Raw genomic sequence first — 21,213 nt, 5'->3', positions numbered from 1 at the left:
TATGCCTTGAGGAAGACGATTTCCTTGCATGCAGTCACATAACCATTCACTTTCAAAACAGATATAAACAAACAAAATAAATAATTATAATATGGACAGTATGACAATCAATTCAGGATCTTTTTTACATCTTAGTCAAAAAATATATAAATGTAAATTAAATTAACGTTAAATGTATACACACAATATGTGTGTGTGTGTGTTTTGTTATATTATGTGTAGAGGCTTTTAAGCGCATACACAATGCGTTTAGTTTTATATTTTAGCTATGAAGACATTGCGAATGCATCCGTTTCCTAGCAACAGGACAACAAAAACACAGAATGGCGGACAAGACTGAGGAGAAACCGCAGAAATCCACACGGGTTTTTATTAACAATGTTGATAATTACACAACGAAAAATTTTGCAAAGGTAAGTTATTTTATTACTTTTTATAATATTGCATAATTGCACCGTAGTTGCAGCGGTACAAATGCATTCTTAAACCTCTAAAAAATCCACATAACGTTAGTCGAAACCGGTAAAGTAAAGTTTTAAGTTAACCTTAGTTACTTACAGTGGAATTAGAAAGATTGGGTAAGTGTTAGCTAGCTTCAGATGAATTACAGCATGTCACTTCAAGACACTGCTTGAAATTAGGGCTATTGTGCCCATACTTTATTATCCTGTATTTAGATTTTAGACTCGTGTGTAGTTGGTGCATCTCTTGTGGACTTTGGTGAGGCTGATGTGGAGGAGGAAGAAGAAGACAGGCTGCAAGATGAGCAACCAAAAATCAAAGATGCAACCTTCCAAATTGTGGGAACAGTTTCCAGCCAAACAGAGGAGAAGTGCAGTTTTATCTCTGAAGAGTACAGCGTAAATAAATCAACTATGTACTACAGCATTATGCAGAAGATATGTCTTTCATAAGTTGTAACTTAACTACTGTCAGTGACAGTCTGTCACTTTACTATTTTTTATAACATCCCTTTTCATCTCTACCCAGCACCTGAAGCGTGAAGAGCTTCTCCATCATCTGATGAAATGTGATGTGATAATTTTTGATATTACTCAACATGCTGATCAGATAGCTGAAGCACAGTGGGCCGTCTCAGGTATCACATTTTTATTAAATCCATGTGCTACTTCCTGCTATGAACCTTTTTCTTGAGCAGATGCTAGTTAAATTATCATCCAATCACAGCTCTTCATAGAGAAATGGACACTTTTTCTGGGCACAAGATGTTTATCCTGGTGTCAACCATCATGACGTGGGCTATGTCTAAACCAGCCGATAAAGTAGGAATACGAACACTGTTATCAATTATCAAGTAGGCTACTTTATTGATCTGCATCTAAACATGATTAAAAGGTTGTATTGATGAATATTTTAATTCCACAATAGGATGACCCAGAGATTCCTTTTACAGACGAGCACTACAGGAAAAGAAAAGCACACCCCAACTTTCATGATCATATCGAATTGGAGAAACTTGTAGTCAAATTAGGCAAAACTGTAAGCAAGAAACCTTGTGGGATAATAATTTTTCCATTGAAAAATTCAATGTTTCATAGTTGAAAATTCATGCAATATCAAACAATTGTACACACTAGTTATGGTAAAATATTTTAACACTTCACGTGAGCATGACTTTAAAAATGTGAAGTTCATATTTATTTATGAATGATTTTCAGAAAAGCTCCCTGTTCTCTACATATGTTGTTGCATCAGGGCTACAATATGGAATGGGAGAACACATATTTCACTTGTTTTTTAAGGTAAATCATAGTGGACAGACATTTAAAAAATATTACTTTTGTAACTTTTTACTAATTGAAATATTGAAGTGAAATAGTTTGTTGTGTTGTGTTGCTCTATGTAGATGTCATGGGTGGGTGAAGTCTCTGAGGTGCCCATCTTTGGTGATGGCTCCAATATTATCCCCACTATTCACATCAATGATCTGGCAGGGTTAGTATAATTGTGGAGCTTTTTATGACATAATCCATGCAAAAGCTAATTTACCGGGTATTTACATCCGTTTGATTCATATTCACAAAGAATCATCCAAAATGTCATTGACCACAAGCCAAAGTCACAATACATTGTCGCTGTTGATGACTCCAAATACACAATGGAGGATATCATAAAGGTGAGATTTTACACATTCAGTATATATATATATATATATATATATATATATATATATATATATATATAAATAATTTTATTTTTTTTAAGTTAATGGTTCTCATGCAAGGAAATCTTGTTCCTCAAGGCAATAACACTTGTGCTTGGGCCAGGAAAAACTCAGAATGTTTCAAAAGAGGAGATTTATCTCATACGGGAGCTGACAGTAAGAATCAATGTCAATATTGTTCTGACATTCTACAGAGAAGATTATCAATATTGTACATTTTTGGTTTTGTATCAACTATGATATCTTTTTACTTTCTTCAGCAAACAGATATTGATTCTTTGCTTGTCAACCTTCGTATTGAAGCACTGTATCTGAAAGAGAATTTTAACATCAAGTGGGTGTCAGAATATGGCATGGTTGAAAACATTGAGCAGATCACTGAAGAATACAAGCAGACCAGGGGATTGTTGGTACGTTGCAATTCTCTAGTTATACGTTTATTTTTGGTACTTCTTTTATGTTGGGCTTTTTGGCTCAATCTTAAGTTTCACAGTACAAGCACCGACCTGTGTATGTGTGTGTCCCAGCCCCTTCGTATCTGCATCCTGGGACCACCTGCTGTTGGGAAGAGCACTATAGCAGAGAGGATATGCAAGCATTACAGACTTCATCACGTTAAACTTAAGGAGACAATCACTGAAACATTAAACAACCTGGTGAGTGATTTACTGTACAACACCCAGAATTTATTATGAACCAGCAAAGCATGTTCAAATAATTCAGATTTGATTTAAAAAAATAAAAAAATAATGTTGATATAAACAGCTCCCTGCAGTGAACTTTTCTGTTTTTCTACATTGAAAAAATAAATGTAAATTTTATAGATTTTATACTGATGCTTAGTATAATTAATCAGGAGTTGTGTATTCAAACGGAGGACATGGAAAATGACGAGGGTGAAGCTCAGGAGTTTCTGGACACTCTGAAGGAAAACATGAATGAGAATGAAGGTTGTATATTTGTAATTCTTTTTGGTGCTTTATATTGAAATTATATATATAAATTCATATATTGTTGTTGTTGTTGTTTAGGACGACTGGATGATCAATATGTGATTCGTATAATGAGGGACAAACTCAGGACTAAACGCTGTATGAACCAGGGTTTTGTTTTGGACGGTTTCCCTAAGACATATGAGCTGGCGAAGCAGTTATTTACTGGTGAGAAATTTTTTCGGTGATATATGAACAAATTAAATCATGATTCTGATTAATAATACATGAGTTTTGATTTGCTTCATGGTTATTTAAATATTCAACAGGTGATGAAGAGCCTGAAGACTTGCAATCTAAACACGAGAAAAAGATCATCCCAGGTGTGTAATTTATTAATATAATGTATAATGCAGATTAGAAATACCTTTTTTTCCCCAGACTTCTCCATCATAATTATTAGCCTTAAGATTTGAGTCTTGCATGACTGATTTGAACTCATTTAACTACAGTACTGTTCAAAAGTTTAATGTTTTTGAAAGAAATCTCATGCCCGCCAAGGCTAAATACAGTGAAACAGTAAAAATACAGTAAAATCAGTAATATTGTGAAATATTATATATTTTTAAATAACTATTTCTATTTTAATATATTTTCAAATGTAATTTATTCCTGTGAGCGCAAAAATGAATTTTCCACATCTGTTACTCTTCAGTGTCACATGATTCTTCAGAAATCATTCTAATATAGTTATTTGAAACTTTTCTTATTATTATCAATGTTGAAAACGGTTTTGCTGCTTATTATTTTTGTGAAAACTGTGATGCATATGTTTATCAGGGGTCTTTAGAAAGTTTAAAAGGATAGCATTTATTTGAAACAAAATATTTTGCAGCATGATAAATGTCTTTAACACATAAATTGAATGTATCCTTGGTTAATAAAAACCTTACTTTTTTAGCTCAGCTTTATATTATAGTGGTAACTTTTGTGAACACGTTCAATAATAGGTGTTGTATTTGTAGACGGAATACCCACAACTCATTTAAAAGAAATATTGTAACAAGTGGCTTTGAAATTCACTATGATCCTAGAGAAACAATCATTTGTCTGTTCTCCAGAGTTTGTGTTCTCTGTTGACGCCACTGATGATTTCCTGAAAACCCGCGTTCTGAATCTGCCCGAGACTGTTGTAGAGGGAACTTCCTACACCCCTGAAAAGTTCCCATGCCACTTGGCCCGTTTCAGAGAGAGAAACGTAGAGGATCAGACAGTGCTGAACTTCTTTGAGGACCTAGAGATTTACCCTGAGCACTTAGGTAACATTAAAGGAGTGAACCAAATCCTGTTTTAATGAAGTGCAGTAGTACTGCATCTGTTGAGCTAGCTAATACACACCAAGCATAAAGGTACGGCCACATTTACAGCTGTTCTGCGTAAATCCAGTCATTTCAATAAGAATCCACGCGAATTTTGCATGAGTGCGAAAGATTTCCAGAAACAGATTTCGCAATGGGTTCAAGAGAAAGCTGCTTGGTTTGGAAGTGACTTCGGTGTGAGAAGCACTCATAGGAAGTGTTCACACTTTGGTTTGATTAAAATGAACTCAGGTGCAATTGCTCTGTAAGTGCGGTTCATTTGAATAAGTGTGAATGTTCCCATCCAAACCTTGGTGTGCACCAAACAAGCGGGCCGAGGTCCGAGACCCACCTTTTCAGGCAGATATTTTGTCTCGTTTATAAGCTGTCATTGAGTTCTCAGCTGGTAAAATTCCCACCATGTGTGCACACAAACAAAACAAAAATACACACTCACTGGCCAATTTATTAGGTACACCGGTCCAACTGCATGTTAACACAAATATCTAATCAGCCAATCACATGCCAGCAACTCAATGCATTTAGGGATGTAGACATAGTCAAAACGATCTGCTGAAGAGTGGGAAAGAAAGGTGATTTAAGTGACTGAACGTGGCATGCTTGCTGGTGCCAGATTAACTAGTTTCTGTATTTTAGAAACTGCTGATCTACTGGAAATTTCAAGCAGAATCATCTCTAGGGTTTACAGAGAATGGTCAGAAAAAGAGAAAATATCCAGTGAGATAACGCAGATGGGCTACAGCAGCAGAAGTCAATTAAAGGAATGGTTAACTTAAAAAAGAAAATTGTCACCATTTGCTCACCCTCAAGTTGTTTCCAACCTGTAGGAACTTCTATCTTCTGCTGAACACAAAAGAAGTTATTTTGAAGAATGTCGGTAAACAGACAGTTGATGGACCCCATTGATTTCCATAGTAGAAAAAAAAAAATATGGAAGTCAATGGTTTACTGTTACCGACATTCTTCAAATTATCTTCCTTTGTGTTCAGCAAAAGAAAGAAAATTCATACAGGTTTGAAACAACTTGAGGGTGAGTAAATGATGACACAAATCTTTTCATTTTTAAGTGAACTATTCCTTTAAGTTGCCACTCCTGTAAGCTAAGAAAAGGAAATTGAGGTTACAATTTGCACAGGCTAACTAAAATTGGACAATAGAAGATTGGAAAAAAACATTACCTGGTACCTGACGAGTACTTCCAGCAGGATAACGCGCCATATCACAAAACTCAAATCATCTCAAACTTTTTTTTTTTTTAACATGACAAAAGTTCACCTACTCAAATGGCCTCCACACTGGGAATGCTAAACGAACCAGGACTTGATGTATCCTTTTCTTTTTTTGGTCCGTACCATAAAAACCTAGACAACCGAACTAAAAGTGTGAACACACCCTTACATCGCTACACTATTGACAATAAAATACCTTTTTGCCTACAAAATTTCACAAATGTGGCCTTACCTTTAGGAGTGGTATTGTGATGTTTTGACTGGCATCTCGCATACCTTGCTTGAAAATTGTGCTTGTGTTATATTTCTTTACAATAAATATGACTTGATTTAACTAATGTGATTAAATTAACAGTCTAGACACCTAACAGTCTAAATTTATTTACTTTTATTGCAGAGATTACAAGCAATGATGACAATGAGTACTTGCTGGTCACTGAGATGATTTGCAAAAAAGTGGGCAAACCGAAGAACTACATGCCAATCTCAGAGGAGGTGGAGGAAGAAGAGCGACGGCAAGCTGAACAGCAGCTAAAGAAACAGGCGGCACAGAGGGCAGAGGCAGAGCAGCGGGAGGAAGAAGAGGAGCAACAGAGAGATCATCGTTGGGGGGAGTGGGTAAGCACATGACGTTATATTTTTTTAAAGGAATTTAAGACCAAGGGCAACATTTATTAACAGCTTGCGCCAGCGCAGACCGCTAAATTTATGAGTGAAGAGTATTCAAAAGGTAAATGCAACGTAATTTACTAAGTCAACTTAGTGGTATTTGTGGCATTATTTACCGCCCACAAAAGGAACATCTTAACCGTTTTTGTGCCTGACATTACATTGAATTTGCACATCGTCAGTAAATTACATGCAGAACTTTAATCTCCCATCTTTGTTTTTATTATATTTGTCCACTTTAAAGATCTGGTCCTTCATTTTTAAAATCTTTGACTTGCACTAATTTTTGCCATTTCAAATTATTTTGTTATCATTTAATGTTTTGCTATTGCAGAAAAATATGTTAGACTTGCAGCTCATCAATGAGATTTTGGTGTGTGTTTTAAGAATCAGAATCTTGAGGAGGTGAGGAGACAAGAACATGACTTGTTGGAATCTCAGTCAGGACCTTTAAGGAACTACCTGATGAGGGATGTGATGCCCACTCTCACCCAAGGCCTCATCGAATGCTGTACAATACGTCCTGATGACCCCATAGACTTCCTGGTAGGTTGGTCCTCCTAATAACAACTACACCTTATAGTTCAATTGAAGGTGTGTTTTGGAAAAATGTTTGTAAAATTCTCTCATTTTTTTCATTTGTATCTTTCAGGCTGAGTACCTTCTCAAAAATAATCCTGAAGTGTAATAAACATGGACATTTGTGTGCCCTGGGTTTCATCAGCAAGTATAACTTCTGTTGGTTTGGTTTGTAAAATTCTCTCATTTTTTTCATTTGTATCTTTCAGGCTGAGTACCTTCTCAAAAATAATCCTGAAGTGTAATAAACATGGACATTTGTGTGCCCTGGGTTTCATCAGCAAGTATAACTTCTGTTGGTTTGATTTGTTCTAGAGAGTTTTATTTCAGTCTTAATGTTAATTTAAAATCTGAATCTTTAATATACAGTCCATGATTATGAATAATAATTATGCAGTAATGCTGCAATTAATAAATACAATGCAAAATCAAATGGAAAAACTAATTTCTTCCACTGTTTATCTACTTGTGCATTTAAAATGCGAAAAACATCATAATAAAATAAAAGCTTGGTAGAATTAAGCTGCTAATTGGAAGTTCATTTGTGCAAAGTATGTCCATCATGTCATGATTGCTCTGATTGGTCCTCTGCTTTCAAAGGATAATGTTACAAATGGTAGGTAATTAACAGACCCTTTTACATAGCACATAATTCATTTCATTAGTAAAATAAACAAAATACCTGCACTTTAGTTGCCTTAATATGATCATAAATTAACATACTCCTTAGCTCTAGTTTCTCCTTTCTCGATCAGAATAATATAATACTAAATAATATAATGATACTTGAGATGCAAGAGTCCAGTTTACTACAATAGGCAATTTTATTTTCCAAGCCATGAAGAATAATATGATAATCGGCAGCAGAAGTTGCAGATAAACAATAAACCAGGTTGGAATTTACAACAAGTCAAGCGGAACGACAATAGATGTGCAGCTGCTAAGGACAAGATCGTGTATGACAAAGCACAGGTGCATGAGGTTAGGCAGAAATATTGGCTGTCTGTAATATGGATGGGCCCCGGAGTGAAAACTGTTTATGACAAAACAAACTTTTAAGACATCAGCCCTTTGGTTCTGTAAGAGTGTCAGTATCAAATTCAGCTATTCAAATAGGCGAACATCAGTGATCAGAGATATGAAAATTTAGCATAACCTTCTCTGACCCTAAATTTAAATATTGCGTTATAAAAAGATTATTATATGTAATATGCAGTAGATTACATTGTTCATGGCATGTTTCAAGGCCAAAATGAATTGTAGATAATATTTATGACAACATTTTATTGTACAGTTCATTGGCTTAGTTTACCTGAAATGGTTTCTCAATAAAAAATAATCTATATACTTTGCAGTTAAAAAGTTTAGTGTCTGTAATTTTTTTTTTAAATATGAAATGTTTTTGAAATAAGTCACCAAAGCTGCATTTATTTTATTAAAAAAATACAATAAAATCAACAGTATTGTGAAATTATTACAATTTAAAGTAACTGTTTTGTATTTTAATATATTTTATAAAATGTAATGTATTCCTGTAATGGCAAAGCTGTCTTCAGTGTCACATGATCCTTCAGAAATCATTCTAATATGCTAATTTCTAATAATTATCAACATTTAAATCTGTTGTGCTTTTATTTTTGTGAAAACCATGATGCTTTTTTTCAGGATTATTTGAGAAGTTTCAAAATAATAATTATTTTGTAATAATGTGAGTCTTTACTGTTACTTTTGATTAATTTAATGCATCCTTGCTGAATAAAAGTATTAATTTCTATGACAAATTAAGCAAATAAAATCTTGCTGACCCCCAAATTTTGACCAGTAGCACATACTTTTTAAAGCCACAATGTTTTCAAGACTGGCAGGTTACTGAATGCATCACTAGATGGCACTCCTACCCAAGCAATAGAAGACATTTACAGTCTTTTCCTTTAAGAACCCCTCCACAACCACTGAAATTGAGCAAATTCTGTACAAACATTTATGCACAGTATGTTGAACAGTTAGACCTAAATAATATACTACTATTGCAAACTTGGTACAAATATCAACATGGATTTTCTTCGTTTTTTTGTTTTGTTTTTTTTTGTGCAGTGTTCAACTATATTTGCATCTTTGGATCAATACGCATTTCTATTAATAATATAATAAAATAACCAATACAGCAGCATGTATGAGTTGCTCTTTTTTCTAGACATGTTTATTTCAGTCTTAATATATAATTAAAATATAAACCTTTATTCAGTCTAATATTGTCTATGATTAGAATTATGCAGCAATGCTACAATGAATAAAACAATGCAAATTAAATGCTTTTTCTTACCTTACATATTAAAATTATGTTGAAAAATGAATAGTTTTTTTGTATTTATTATATGTATATAATTACTTGTAAACAGTGTTGTTTTAAAAGTAATGCATTACAATATTACCTAAAAAGTAACATTACATTACTTTTCATGGAAAGTAGTGCTACGTTACTTTTTCTCACATAGGCTGGGTTTGCTTGTGTGTTTTTAATAACAAATAATACAGTATATATCCCTGAACTGATCCTTCGATTATCCTGACAACAACTTGTGTTACTTATTTTTAAAAAGTAAAACTCAAACATTTTGTTGTAAATTTAAAAGTAATTCGTTTCTTTACTAGTTCGTTGAAAAAAGTAATCTGATTACGTAACTTGTGTTACTTGTAACGAGTTACCCCCAACATTGCTTATATATACTTATAGTATAACTAACATGAGCTAAATGTGTTAAATTTAAGTACAGAAGTCTGTACAATTGTGTTTACCCTCATCACTACATTGGAGGTCTGAATATTTGTGGCTGCAAACAGTCAACCAAAACCCTGTCTGCATTTGGAGGGGGGAAAAGTGTTTTGTTGCTTAGGAACAGTTGTGTCTGTATCGCAGTGGGGGTCTCCTTGTGAATATCATTATGTTCCCTTCAATCGACGAAAATGACACATTTTTCTTGTCTGCCAATATTTATCATTGGCTGCACTCACTTGCGGGCCTGAAAAATGAATTTTTATTGATTACAGAGCAGAGTCTGGGATTATAACTAACTTTGTATCAAAATAATATTCTAGATATCTACAATGAAAGTTCTTGTCATGCTGATAAACTGAAACCATAAGCAAAAGTAAGCATTTTCCCTGCAACAATACAGGAGTGATAGGAATTAAAGATCATTTTGAATTTATGAGATGTAATTGTATATGTTCTGTTGCTCGCAAATAAAGCAGACGGAGCAGGTGAGGCCAGAGGACGTGGCGAGGAGCGGAAAGGTACCCGGCGAGTGTGCGCTCTGCGACTGATTGTGCGCAGGATCATGTTGACAGGAGGAAGGAGGAGATGCAGCCACACATGCAGCAGGGATGCTGGGTGCCTAGGCCGGAAATTCATCAAAATGGGGGAACACCTCCAAGAAATGTGCGTCAGACGGTGTGTGCTCCTCTCGCATCGTCCCTTTGGAAAGTCAGTGAAATTTTCCAGTGATTGATGATGGCTTGGAAGGGGGTCAGTAAGAACAATGTGCATTATTAATGAAGTTGGACTGGAAGTCAAGATACGATAATTATGAATGTACCTCTCCATGTCTTTTCAGCTTTCGATTGTGTTGTATAACTAATCATGAGCAAGTATATCACAAGTAATATATACATTATATATATATATATATATATATATATATATATATATATATATATGTATTATGTATATGTATATATATATATATATATATACATATTCAGCCAAGTTGAAACAAACCAAATTGAAACAAAACAATACTCTTTTTTTTATTTTACATTTTTGCATTTTTTATGAATTTTTTAATTAAAAAAAAAAGATTTTACTGAAAAAGCTGTTACAAAGATTTAATATATTATAAAATATATTACAGCTTTTTCAGCTAAATTAATGTATATAAAAATATAATATATAATATATTTGGGGTAGGTTCTAATTGTGACAACTTATCCCACATAGTGACAACATGCCCTGATTTTGGCCAACATGTGTTAAAAGAATTGCGATTTCAGTGTTTGTTTGATAAAGAATTTAGTGTTTGTTCCTGTACAGAAATTGACATTTAAAACTAAACATACACTGAGAAATATTCACTAAAGTCAAAAAGTGTGACAACTAGCCCCGGTCTCCCTCTAAATAAAACTATATATATACAGCATTGCTGGCTTCTCTCCTATTACATTATATTATCATAGAAGCCACCAATATCCTCCTTTGAATTACAAGCAGTTGCTCACTAACAACTGCCCAATTTCTTGGGCTTGAACTGAAAAATGTTTGACATTTTATCTTTGAGTACAGCCGTACACGCTGCATCATTCCCAGCGTCTGTGCATCTGTTCCCAACATCCTTGCGATCAGGTTTCAAAGTCTGTTTGTTCCAGAGCCGGGGTGGGTTGAAGCTGGCTGGGCGATGTTCGACAGCGGAGTTGGTGAGATGGAAGCCTTTGTTAAAAACATCAGGTAGAGCGTGGGGGGGCTGTTGGCACAGCGGTGCTTGCCCCCATGCTGTTCTGTCAATCTGCCCCTGCCCCGTGCCGAGAGGAGGAGGGGGGCAGACACCAGGGGGGGGCAATCCTCCATGAGACCCAAATCACACCAGACGAGGAAAGATGGTCCCTGGCTAAATACAGTTATCATCTGTCAATCAAGAAATCTTTGAGTAATTTGGGATTTGCCAAGAAAAGCATTCAAATGAGAATGAGTGAGAATACTGTAGCTTTTGATATGCAATGCGTCATATCTCTGACTTTCTTATTTTAGAAAGGCCTTTATTTTATTATTTTTTTATGAAAAATATCTTGAGTTTATAATTTTTTTTTTACTTCGAAGTTTTTCTTTTGAAGAATTAATAGGTAAACAGCATAATTGGTAATAAACGAAGGGCATGTGTTGGAGAAATTAAATCTAATTGATTACACGCAAAAAAAAAAACAAGCCTATTTTTAAACACTGTAATTACATACTGTGGAAATGTTAACGGAAATTGAAATCAAATTTACAAACTCAATCTCACCGTTCAAACTCTCATTTATTGCATTTCACAAAGGTTGTTTTTCATTTACCAAACATATTCTTAATTACTTTGAATTTCAAGACACGGCAGATGGTATTTAGTGCGACTTCCACAAAAGCCGCCTATATTTTCAGATATAACACCTTACATGTGCATCCACAACGTAAACCGTACAAAACGGCGATTCGTCCCTTGTTGTCGAGTAGTGCATGTAAACTAAGACCCACGCAGAGGTAAATCCCAGCTTCTTAAATTTAACATATGTTCTCCTTCCCACACATTGTGAGGAGCTCGTCGATGTCGTCTTGTCATCCAGACGACGATACGCTACATTAGCAGATGCGGGCAGGGAAAGGGCCTCATACGCGAGTGTGAATATTAGGAGAGATGGAACCCGAGCAAACAGGATTTAGAGCACACCTCTGTATCAACACAGATTTAGTCAGCGTCACCCTCCGGGGACACGAGGAGAGATGGAGGGAGAGGCTTCTCTTCGTTTCGAGATGATTCACGTTGGGAGTGGGCTTGCAAAATTGCTTTATGGAAAGTGGAGGAAGCCTCGGCGGGAACATTAGGCAGGAAACAGCAGGAGGGCCACTGTTTCATTAGGGAGAGAGGCTTCGGCTTTATTACAGGGATTTGGAGTTTTATGGTTATCGTTATTTGCCATAGAATTATTGTGCTTATATGTCTTCTACTCAGCTGTTTGGGTGGGGAGTGAATAAGTGGTCTCGGCGCACTCGGCCGGGTGTGGAGGAGCAAGCAGCTTGGCGGCCGTCGCGTTCCCCACGCACAGATCGGAGATCCTGCTCAGCAGAGTCTTCTGCGTTTCCACCAGGAAAACCTCCTATGAGCAACAGAAAGGGAGAGAGCTGTAGCTTATTCATATTTAATTCGATACGGCCCTGTTTCTTCATCAATGCTACATCTGACATGACTTTGCCATTAGCTTGTGTGGAATTGACATGCGAGTCGAAAAACAATCCCTACTCTCGCTGACATGTTCAATTTGGTGGTGACGAGCTACAAAAAAAAATGGGAAGTTGGCTTGTGAGGCTTCAGGTGCGGTCACATTCACCGGCGAAAATTTGCGGGCAAAATCTAGTCATTGCAATAGGAATTTGAGCAATCGGGAGTTTTGTGTATGTGCAAAACAGTTTGCCACTCAGAATTTGTTAATATAATCATGTGACACTTTAGACTGGAGTAATGGCTGCTGAAAATTCAGCTTTGCATTCACAGGAATAAGTTACATTTTTAAATACATAGAAAATATATACACACCCACCCATCCAACACGTTCAGTTTGGTGGCGACAGCAAATCACAGTTGGCTTAAGAGGTACGGCTTCAAGCGCTGCCACATTTAACGCTGCTCGTCAAAATTCCACAGAAGCAATCCAGTCATTGCAATAGGAATCTGGAGTTTCGTGCGAGAGTGTAAACGATGTTCAAGTTAGTCATGCAAATTTAACAAAAATTTGCTTGGTTTGAAAAAGCCAGGGCTTTATACATGTCTACACTATTGACAATGGACCTTTTTTGCACATGAAAATTCGTTAATATGGCCGCACTTTTCCTCTTCATAAATGATCACTGGGGGACGATAGGGCCACACCGGTGTGATTCCTAAAGGCAACGAAGATGGGCCCTGCCTGGAAGCGACGGTGTCTTGTGGTGCCAACCTTTCCGACCCCAGCGGAGTGCGGTGCTGTGGTGTACCGTGCAGGATGCCCACCCTCCCTACCGGGCAGGCCGTCTGCAGCAGAGCAGTTAATAAAGAGATTGATTATCAGCCTGTCAGGAAGTGACAGTTGGACAGAGCCACTCCCCATGAATGACAGAGGGCACGCACCGCTCGCAGCAGCCAAGAGCGCCAGAACCAGCACCGCGCCACCAGCACCTCCGCACCGTGCCAACCTTGCTACGGGGAGGAAGAGCCCCGCCGCGAACACAGCCATCGCCTTCTGGAGCAGCAGCTCCACGGCTGCTGACTTCACTTCCTGTGCCAGAGTCAGAGTTCACCGCCGCTGCCTGCAGCATAATGACTGCCGGGCTACAAAAACCACACGTGAACACTTTTTTTTTTTAATGAGATGCAACATTCATACTAGAGTAAAAGAAAAAAAAGGTTACACTTTATTTTAAGGTGACAGTTACATTGTACTTACTTAAATAAGAACCGAGTAATATTAATTGACTACATGTGCTTTCTATAGAGCTACGGTTAGGGGTTGGTTTAGGGTTAGTTACTTGGAATTGGGCATCATTTACTGTTATTACTATAGCAATGTTACCAAACGTTTAAATTTTAATTTAAATTTAAGTAACATTAAAGCTGCTTAGGAAACCTTTCTATGCCTTCCTTGTTTATTCATTTATAACTTTTCACATTACTTCTATGTACTGATTAAATTGATTCCAGTTTCAGATTTTCAAATCCATCATTAAATTATTATTTTTTTCCAAGTTGATGTACTTAAAGATTTTCTGATATATTATTAAGATTATAATGCTTTTCACTGACACTGTTGTCACCTAGGTTTATTTTCATAATAATAATCATAATAATCTCTTTTTATTTTCTAGAAATCCACAATAGCTATGTTTCCATCCAAAGTAAACTTTTGCGCAAAATGGGAATATCACATAAAACGTTTGCGAATAAAGCACAGTTTCCATCCAGTGAGTCGAAGAGAACAAAATTGTCACTTCCTGATAAACTGCCGCTAAATATCACTGAGAAAAGTAGGAGAAGCCACTGTATATAATAATTTTCGAATATAATAAATTTGTGACACTGAATACTAGATTAATGATGCTGAAAATTCAGCTTTGTCATCACAAGAATAAGTTCTATTTTTAAATATATAAAAATACAATTTTAAATTATTATTCCACCATATTTACAGTTTTTACTTTATTTTGGATCAAATAAATGCAACCTTGGTGAGACTTTTTTCAAAAACATTAAAAAAAATCTTACCAACCTGAAATTTTTTAACCATAGTGTACATAATAGTTTAAAAAGAGCAGCTAAAATCTGTAGTGGGGGGGAAACTTTTGCATGCATAATGAATTATTCAGTCCGAATAAATGTATCCATGCCAAGAGTTGTCAGTCCAAAAAGATTGTCATGTCACTTTTTTCAAGTGGAATTTTAATTGAAATTTTGTATAGTGGCAGTGCTAATAAAGTCACTTTGGAAAAAAAAACACATTCAATAAGAATAAATAAAGGTTCTTGGATGGGTGATCTTAAACATATTCTCATTTAATTATCTCTATAGTTCTGTTTGTTCTTTTTTTAGATAATTATGCATCAATGTATGGTGACCTCCACGGGTAAACATAACTGTTGACCCACTCAGCCTGTTGGACTAGCTTGAACACGGGACCATATGTTTCAATGTTCATGGATTAGCAACAGTGCATTAGAGAGGCAGAAGTGGCTTCCTTCTAATTAATGATTTAGCACCTCACAGGTACACACACACACACATTCACACATTTCTACGCCTCATCCGGCCCTGCTTTGTCAGTCCCCCCGAATGAAGGGCTGTCTGAGCGCTGTGGCAATCTCTCGCCTGACTTTGTTTGAAGTCACTCTTGTCTGTCTCTTCACCGGTGCGCCTGTCTGTTGGCCGCGTCCCCCTTTTTTAATGAAACAGAAGCGTTAATAGAATCACTGGGAAAAGCAGGTGATAAAAGTCGATCCGTCGAGCGCGCCTGTATCCTGAGTTGCGAGCACACTGTTCAAACAGAGCATTGTTCAAAGACAATGCATGCAAAAGACACACGCGCTGCCGAAGGAATAAAAAAAAAAGAGAGAGGGAGAGAAAGGGAAATGGGAAAAAGCTGCTCCCTGTCTTCAGCGAGATCAAAACAACTCCAAGGTAAAATATACAATGAAGGGCCCCCTGATCTGACCAGCATCTCAGATGAGAGGAGGATGCAGTCTTTCTGACATGTTACAGAGGGAGAGAGAGACGGGAAGCAAAATAAAGAGGCCTCACAAAAAGTTTGAGATGTTCAGGCCTTATGAATGCATTCATAGAACACTGTACATGCATTACAAATGTCAAATTAACGCCCGCTTGAGCCGAAATGATATTCCGAGCATATGAAATGACCCTCAAAGAGATGAAAAACATCCGGAATGCGAGGTAAACGCGCTCACCTCGGTTCATTTCAGCCCTAATAAAGATATCGCATCCCTGCCTGACAATACGAATGACTTTTGGTCACATTCTGAGACGCGTTTTTTGAAACGTCACCCCGGGATATTTGCGATCGAGTGCTTTTTTCATACGTCGACGGAGCGAGCTGGATTTTCTCATTGCAGGAAAAACAGAAGTCTCTTTCACACTTCATTGGCCATCGCAGAGATCAATACAGGCGCCGGTAAGAGGAATATCAGCCAGGGATGATGCAGAAGTATCTGTAGAAACGGCACCGGGGAGAACAAAACGAAAAAGAGGAGGCGTAGAGCTGCGTTAGAAGGCGACACAGATGGACAAGAGCCTTTATGGTGGCGGCTCTTGCTGGCATGGTGCCACCAGCCCCAGACTCCCTTTGTTTGCCAGGCTACTAAACTAATAGAGATAAAAGCAGGTTCCCGCTGGCCAGGAATTATAAAGTCATTAACGAATACAAATAAGGCTGAGAATGAAGGGGCAAGGAGAGGAGGCTTTCTCTGACCAGCTGAGACTGAGAGGAGGGACGCAGTTTGGGGAATCTGTCCGAGGTTGTACGTCTCTGAGTGTGTAAACAACCCTGACTTCCTCTTCTACTATTCGCTTGTCTCTAAAAACATGGGTTGTCCTGTGGAGTGACATGATACACCTAAGTTCAAACAGCATTTTTGCTGATTATCGTACATATGTTTTTACAGTGAACCATATGAATTGAGAGAATGTATGGAATATTTCTGCTAACTTTATGTAAATGTTTTAAAAAATATATTTTACAATTTGTTGATTAAAAAGTAAAAAATACATAAAATAATCTTGACAGATTCACATACACTTATGCGAAATGTAAACAAAAATGATCTAAAATGTAATTATTGTACATATACTGTGTGTGTGTGTGTGTGTGTGTGTGTGTGTGTGTGTGTGTGTGTGTGTGTGTGTGTGTGTGTGTGTGTGTGTGTGTGTGTGTGTGTGTCTGTGTGTGTGTGTGTGTGTGTGTGTGTGTGTGTGTGTGTGTGTGTGTGTGTGTGTGTGTGTGTGTGTGTGTGTGTGTGTGTGTGTGTGTGTGTGTGTGTGTTTATAATGAATCATATGAACAGAGATTGTATGGAATATTTTTTATAATATAATTTTATATATTTTTTTATAATATAATGTGTGTATGTATGTATGTATATATATATATATATATATATATATATATATATATATATATATATATATATATATATATATATATACACCTATTTACAAGAATACACTGAAAAATAAAAGTAATTAAAATTGCTTAGATATTTTTTTTATAATACATACAAAAATCTCATGGACATTCCTATATACATTTAAGCAAAATGTAAACAAAAAAATATCTAGTAGCAATCATAGCAATTTCTGGTTTATATCAGACAAATTAGTATATATCAGCATATCATTCAAAGCCAGTATGTTGTTTCATTGTCTGGTCACACAGGCATTCATTTCTATTTTTTTTCTCCTAAAATCTTTTAATTTCCTTTTTCCTTTTATCTGCACAATAGATCCTCAGCATGTCTTCCCTTCCCTCGTGTAATCTCAATATTATTTAAGGTAGCCGTTGCACAATGGTTGTGAAAATGGGAGTCATTTAAGCCCTTCTCCCCAAGCAGTGGTCTTGGCAACTAAACTAGCTCATTTGTTCACTCTGCATTCCCTTGGACAGCCTTATAAATGGAGGCACTATCCAATTATTACAGGGGATAAAACTAGAGCTCCAGCAAACCATAGCAGAATCTATTACCAGCGAGAGTTTGTGTGTGTGTGTGTGTGTGTGTGTGTGTGTGTGTGTGTGTGTGTGTGTGTGTGTGTGTGTGTATATGTGTGTGTGTGTGTGTGTGTGTGAAAGAGAAAGGCTGTGCCCATATGCCTCAAAAACTACTACACACAGGACAGGTGACACATCACCGATGGCAACATGTTCGCTTATGATGTATTGCAATAAATCATTATGACGCTTAATCTTTAGTTTACCTTAAATGTTGTGGTTTATTTGGGCTTATATTAAGTTCATGCAAAATTGGCTTAAAATTATACAGTATTTGACATCTACACGGCCTAAAAGTTGCCTTAGTGTATGCAGTATGCACACATACGAAGGGACTTTTTGTGATTGGATATGGAATCAGTGCATATTTGTATGAAGCTGGCTTTAAGTTGATATTCAATGATGAAAAAAGGGTTACTTTGAAAACTCTCTGATAATTGGCTTCTTAAAAGCATCTCATTTTTAACAATGTCACTGTGTCTGGTGGATGACAATTAATCTGTTTTCCAGTGTTTTCTTGGCATCTGTGCCAATTACTTTATATGCTAATATATGTAAATTACTCAGCATTTGAGATGGCAGTAAAAACTATGCTTGTATTGTATATATTTTTTAATTCATGCAATACAATTGAAGTCTATTTTCAAAGGTACCATTTTAAATCTTAAATAAATCGTTTTATTTAAATATATATATTGAGGATGGGAAAGTAACACTTACATGCATTAGTAAAACTAATATAGCAGCAACTAAGCTCTTAAAAATAATAGTTTAATAATTCTCAAATAATCATTTCAGACAACACAATCGGCTAATGCTTTGCAACAGAAATAAGCTTTGACACAATCGGACTTGCTTGCATCATTTCTTTGTTTACCACTATGACAATGAGAATTAGTCACTCCACGTATGAACGCCAAACACATTTATTTCTCACTCGAACAGTCAAACTGCATTTTCACACTCACCATACATCCTATTTAAGTGCGTCCTGGATTCTGTATTTGTCATTGTGTCGGGACGTTAATATTTCTTTTCTGTTTCTTTTCTTCTTTTTTTTTTCATTTCTGTTAAGGGGAAAGAGGATAATGACTTCACCGCTAAGTAAATGTTAATGAATGCACTTCGCCATCTGACTAGGTCTTTTCTCTTAACATAAATAGCTATAATTACCAACATATTCTCTCTCTCTCTCTCTCTCTCTCTCTCTCTCTCACCCTCACACACACACACACACAATGACCTGCATCAAAAGTGCGCTCTCCGCTGTCCTGCGTTAAGTTAATCTACTTCTCATCTCTGAAGGTAGATGTCACTCTTGCACACTAAATGGATCTGTAAACTTCAGCCTGAGAGATGATGGATGTTTAATGTTGGGTAAATTAGTAGGAGATAAAACAAAAACAACAAAAAACGATTGTGATCTCAGAAATATATTAGAAAGATGGACAGGGCCACATGTTTACTAATGTGAGCAATATTTTAAAATAAACTGTTTTAATTCACAATTTATACAAGTTAATTTTTATATTTTAAAAGAATAAAAAAATAGACACCGGGCTTTTATGTAATATTTTCCTTGCAAATTAAGGTTCAAATTTCACTATTAATTTTTTTAAATCTGTGTTCTCTTTCCTAGTAAATTACCTGCAAATAATTATTAATTAAATACATCTTAAAATAATTTTATAAAAGCTCCAAAAAAATGCAATAATTTTGCTTATTAATATCTTCCACAAATATATCAATTCCTTTTAGACAAAAAGAAATCAAGAAATCACTCACTGTCAGTCATAAGGACCTAGTTGGTTTTCTCACACACTTTTAAAATAACACTTTTCATAAATCCCGATGTGCTGTTCCAAAACCTACTGCTGCAATAATAAAAACAAAAATCATAAATATTTTGTTCTGTGCAAGACTGATTGAATTTATCGTTCTTGTTTTACATTTGTGTGAAACTGCAAAAATAATTATTCTATTTAGCTTAACAACGCATTTTCATAATTACCACATATTACTCACGAGGAGTACAATGAATGCGCAATCTGATGATTTTAATAAGTACACTCATACAGGAAGTGTATCAGACAAAAGTGACATTGTGTCAAATTAAAGTTACAGCACTAAAGACGAGTGGCTCAGTCCTGAACATCATCATAAACATATTCAAACACACACACACCAACAGTGAATCAAATGAATATATATCTCCTTGTGTCAGTTCCGTGAAGGATGGCAGCCAGGTTTGCGATCCGCAGCTCTCCCGGCTGATTCAAAAATGTATCTTTCAGGCGTTTATTATCAATTTGACTTTATCTTCTCTTTACCAGAGGTGTGAAATCTCAACCTCATACGTGTAATTAAGGTGGGCCGCGGTGCTTAAGAGAGGCTTGATTTGAAGCGATTACCAGAGGCGAGAGCTGAAAAGTACACCGCTGTGACCTCAGGGGCAGTCTGGAGAACTGCTGGCTGAAGCCACAGCTAATTTAATTGATCTCCTCAGCTTTACATTTAAATATCATCACAGTGGCGATGAGCTCCAGATAGGCTGTGTTCTCGCGTGTGGCTGAAGAGAGATTATTCGCCGAGCAGATCTGACCCGATGGCTTCCCTCCCCGCTAAACTCTTCTGTTTGTTCAGCCTAAGAGCGCGCGAGACATCGATCCGCCCGTTTTGAAAAGATGCAGCTTGGGTGATGATGGTATTTTCAACTGTTGTTGCTACACAAATATGATTGTTTCTCTAAAAGAGGGATTGCGGATAGAGAACAAGTCAAGTCATGTTTATTTATATAGAGCTTTACATTAATAAACAAGACAATATCAGTATCAATGATGCAAACTTCATCAAATATGAGACTAATTCACATTCTTCTGTAAAGCAGCTCTAAAAAGACAATAGTGGCATTATTCAGCTCAAGTCAGTTTCAGTGTTGATTTAGTTCAGTTCAATTATGAAACGAGTTCAGTTCAGCTATAACACCAAAAACTATTTCTGAGAACGTCTTGCTAACACTCCAATTAAGTTACGTTCATGTCCAGTTTTTGATATGTGACCCTGGATCACAAAACCAGTCACAATTAGCATTGGTATTTAGCCAACAATACATTGAATGGGTCGAAATTATCGATTTTTCTTTTATGGCAAAAAACATTAGCATATTAAGTAAAGATCATGTTCTATGAAGATAT

The 21,213-nt window shown here is 36.3% G+C and overlaps 2 protein-coding genes across 4 annotated transcripts in view; one reads left to right on the top strand and one right to left on the bottom strand.

Annotated features, from left to right (window-relative positions):
- Positions 1-194: 194 nt before the first annotated feature.
- ak7b (adenylate kinase 7b) lies at positions 195-9,141 on the top strand. Of its 3 annotated transcripts, XR_013206633.1 has the most exons (19): positions 195-413; positions 678-860; positions 991-1,099; positions 1,189-1,283; positions 1,390-1,500; positions 1,680-1,763; positions 1,868-1,956; positions 2,047-2,137; positions 2,264-2,341; positions 2,446-2,595; positions 2,713-2,841; positions 3,042-3,135; positions 3,217-3,345; positions 3,447-3,500; positions 4,239-4,436; positions 6,123-6,343; positions 6,782-6,940; positions 7,047-7,141; positions 7,293-7,495. XR_013206633.1 is itself a non-coding variant. In XM_077239248.1 (18 exons), exons 1-18 carry the CDS (start codon positions 324-326, stop codon positions 7,080-7,082), a joined length of 2,100 nt encoding a protein of 699 aa, XP_077095363.1. In that variant the 5' UTR covers positions 195-323; the 3' UTR covers positions 7,083-9,141. The 3 variants fall into 3 exon arrangements, 2 of the variants coding, with proteins under 2 accessions (XP_077095363.1, XP_077095364.1); XM_077239248.1 differs by having other exon boundaries at positions 7,047-9,141; XM_077239249.1 differs by lacking the exon at positions 195-413 and having other exon boundaries at positions 557-877; positions 7,047-9,141.
- A 2,640-nt stretch (positions 9,142-11,781) lies between these two features.
- LOC143746651 (protein phosphatase 1 regulatory subunit 37) overlaps positions 11,782-21,213 on the bottom strand; it is a 41,666-nt gene continuing 32,234 nt past the window's right edge. The window contains exon 11 of the mRNA XM_077238608.1: positions 11,782-12,874. Coding sequence (XP_077094723.1) covers positions 12,722-12,874 — 153 coding nt within the window. The 3' untranslated portion in view covers positions 11,782-12,721. The remainder of the gene's footprint in view (positions 12,875-21,213) is intronic.

The sequence above is a fragment of the Siphateles boraxobius genome, unplaced genomic scaffold (genome assembly GCF_051911475.1).
Source record: "Siphateles boraxobius isolate OS27281-9 unplaced genomic scaffold, OSU_SipBor_1 22, whole genome shotgun sequence".
Lineage (NCBI taxonomy): Eukaryota > Metazoa > Chordata > Actinopteri > Cypriniformes > Leuciscidae > Siphateles > Siphateles boraxobius.
Note: the sequence above shows the minus strand (reverse complement) of the source record. Positions and strands in the feature narration are given on the sequence as shown.

Bases quoted from the DNA above. Each gene is read 5' to 3' on its own strand.
- ak7b (XM_077239248.1), top strand. From the start codon at position 324: ATGGCGGACAAGACTGAGGAGAAACCGCAGAAATCCACACGGGTTTTT. The intron at 1,284-1,389 runs GTAGGAATACGA...ATTCCACAATAG, and splicing joins TGTCTAAACCAGCCGATAAA to GATGACCCAGAGATTCCTTT. The intron at 1,501-1,679 runs GTAAGCAAGAAA...AATGATTTTCAG, and splicing joins TAGTCAAATTAGGCAAAACT to AAAAGCTCCCTGTTCTCTAC.